Source organism: Sapajus apella, unplaced genomic scaffold (assembly GCF_009761245.1).
Source record: "Sapajus apella isolate SASKATOON/1434 unplaced genomic scaffold, GSC_monkey_1.0 scaffold10193, whole genome shotgun sequence".
NCBI classification, from domain to species: Eukaryota; Metazoa; Chordata; class Mammalia; order Primates; family Cebidae; genus Sapajus; species Sapajus apella.
The window spans coordinates 1-2,187 of record NW_022447114.1 but is presented as its reverse complement, the minus strand read 5'-3'; the positions used below and the strand labels follow the sequence as shown (position 1 = coordinate 2,187).

The window sequence follows — 2,187 nt, the reverse complement described above, 5'->3', positions numbered from 1 at the left end:
CCTAATTTCTCATTCATTGTCTTTACTAATACATTTTTTTACAAAGCTTTTTAGGTTTTATAAGTCCGCACACTTCTGTCGCATCCATAATCTACCACTAATCTAAAATTTGTTAAATTGCATCATGAGACCAGCCCTCCCTCCCTCCTGCCCCTTGATTATTCCTGGGCTGGCCTTCTAATAACGCTTCAGCTTGTTTTCTGTCATATTTATCTTTCTCTCTACTTTACAGCTCATGCTGCGCAGGTCACCTGTGTTGCTGCTTCTCTCCACAAGGATTCTGTGTTTCTTTCATGCAGTGAGGTGAGAGAAACCTCCTTCTTCCCTAAACACACTCCAGCCCTCCATAGGCCACAGTCTCTAGTGTGGAGATTTTCTGGCCTGCAGCTGCTCCTTCACACTTAAGAGCCCTTTGAAGACCTTTGATGTTCCCAAACCTCAGCTAGAACATTGTCTGCTTTAAAGAACTACTTAATCAGCTAATGCTTTGAAAATATACCCACACCCCCTCACTGTTCCCATTCATACCCATCAGGCCCCTGATAACAAAGACCAGTACCTGTGTGGTGAGAACACCAGCCCAGTGACACACTGGGAGTGTACAGCTGAGCTCAGGACACAGCTTGTACTCTTGGTGTCGACAAGGGAGACCATCCCATTTTCATCCCCTGTAGAAGAGAAGGAACATGTCATAGTGGTTAAGAGCATGGACTTGGTGCCAAAGTCAGTTTTCTGTTTTGGTGCATCAGTTTTCTCTTTTGCAAAGTAGGAATAAGAAGTCACTGGACAATTGTGAAAATTAAATTAATGAATGAAGGAGTTACTATTTTAACCACAAACTATGTCACCATATGCTCAGCCTCATCACAATAGCCCTACACCTACCCACAGTCGAACAGAAATCCCTATATAGCAACCCACTTGCTTTGTGGCTCACTGACTTCTAGCCATGCCCAGAATACAGCAGCTGGATCAATCAATCAAAAATCAAATCCACTGGGGAAAAAAAAATGTTCTCCAAAGCTACAGTAAGACTACATTAGCATCACTCCCACCTCCCCACCCTTAATTCATAATTCATCTAGTGTTCATGAGGGCTGATAAGACTCAGCACCAAGAGCCTTGTGCATTGCGGAGTCAGCTCTTTTTCTCTCCTCCTTCCCTTTCCCAGAGTCAATATGAAGTCTGACATGCTGCCTTACCAAAGACAAAGACTTCACTTTGCTGAGGATGCCAAGCCAGTGAGGTAGGAAGGGAGCCAGAGGCACTGCAGCCTGCAAAAAGAGGGTCTGTACTAAAACTCGGAGCCCAGAAGAAGCAGTTTCTCAAGTGACATCACTCTAAATCCTGGGAGCACCTTTATTGGATTTCCCAAACCCTGCTGAGGCAACAATGTCTCATCCTTCAGCCTCATAACCATTTATCCACCAGCCTCCTGCCCTTTCTGGACATGAGTCACAGGCCAGTTTCAAACACAAATCACGAAGATAACAATTCTGGCCCCTTTGTCCTCCCATCTAATAAAGTAAATAACCCACCCAGGAACTGGTCCTTCCTCTTGGTATTCACTGCACAGAATGGGGTTAGCAGAGCCTCAGTGGAAAAGAAGGAGATTATGTCACTCATGTCACAGTAACTAGATCAGGCATCGGGCAAATTTGCTTTGACACTGGCCAAAGAAAGTCTCTTCTATTGGGGTTCCAAGTTCTATTCTCCCACCAATGAATCTCAGACTCACCAATCTGTGATGCTGGCTTGGGACAGCGGGTATCCCAAAGTAAAATTCTATTGTCCTATAGGGAGGCGGAACAGAAAAAGGACTTCACAATCCAAAGGGGCAGATGTAGGCCAGAAAATCTCCACACTAGAGACTGTGGCCTGCGGAGGGCTGGAGTGTGTTTAGGGAAGAAGGAGCTCTCTCACCTCACTGCATGAAAGAAACACAGAATCCTTGTGGGGAGAAGCAGCAACACAGGTGACCTGCGCAGCATGAGCTGTAAGGTAGAGAGAAAGATAAATATGACAGAAAACAAGCTGAAGCGTTACAAGAAGGCCAGTCCCGGAATAATCAAGGGGCAGGAGGGAGGGAGGGCTGGTCTCATGATGCAATTTAACAAACTTTGTGGTAGATTATGGATTCAACAGAAGCTAAGAGGAGAAGTGTACAGACTTATAAAACCTAAAAAG

At 45.1% G+C, this 2,187-nt stretch overlaps 1 protein-coding gene across 1 annotated transcript; it reads right to left on the bottom strand.

The window, feature by feature from the left end:
* Positions 1-126: 126 nt before the first annotated feature.
* LOC116548342 (methylosome protein 50-like) lies at positions 127-1,994 on the bottom strand (the record flags this gene model as incomplete). Its single annotated transcript, XM_032273850.1, has 4 exons — positions 127-668; positions 1,203-1,274; positions 1,739-1,793; positions 1,924-1,994. Coding segments are annotated over 4 exons (335 nt in total), but the record flags the coding sequence as incomplete, so codon positions are not given.
* Between the last annotated feature and the right edge of the window lie 193 nt (positions 1,995-2,187).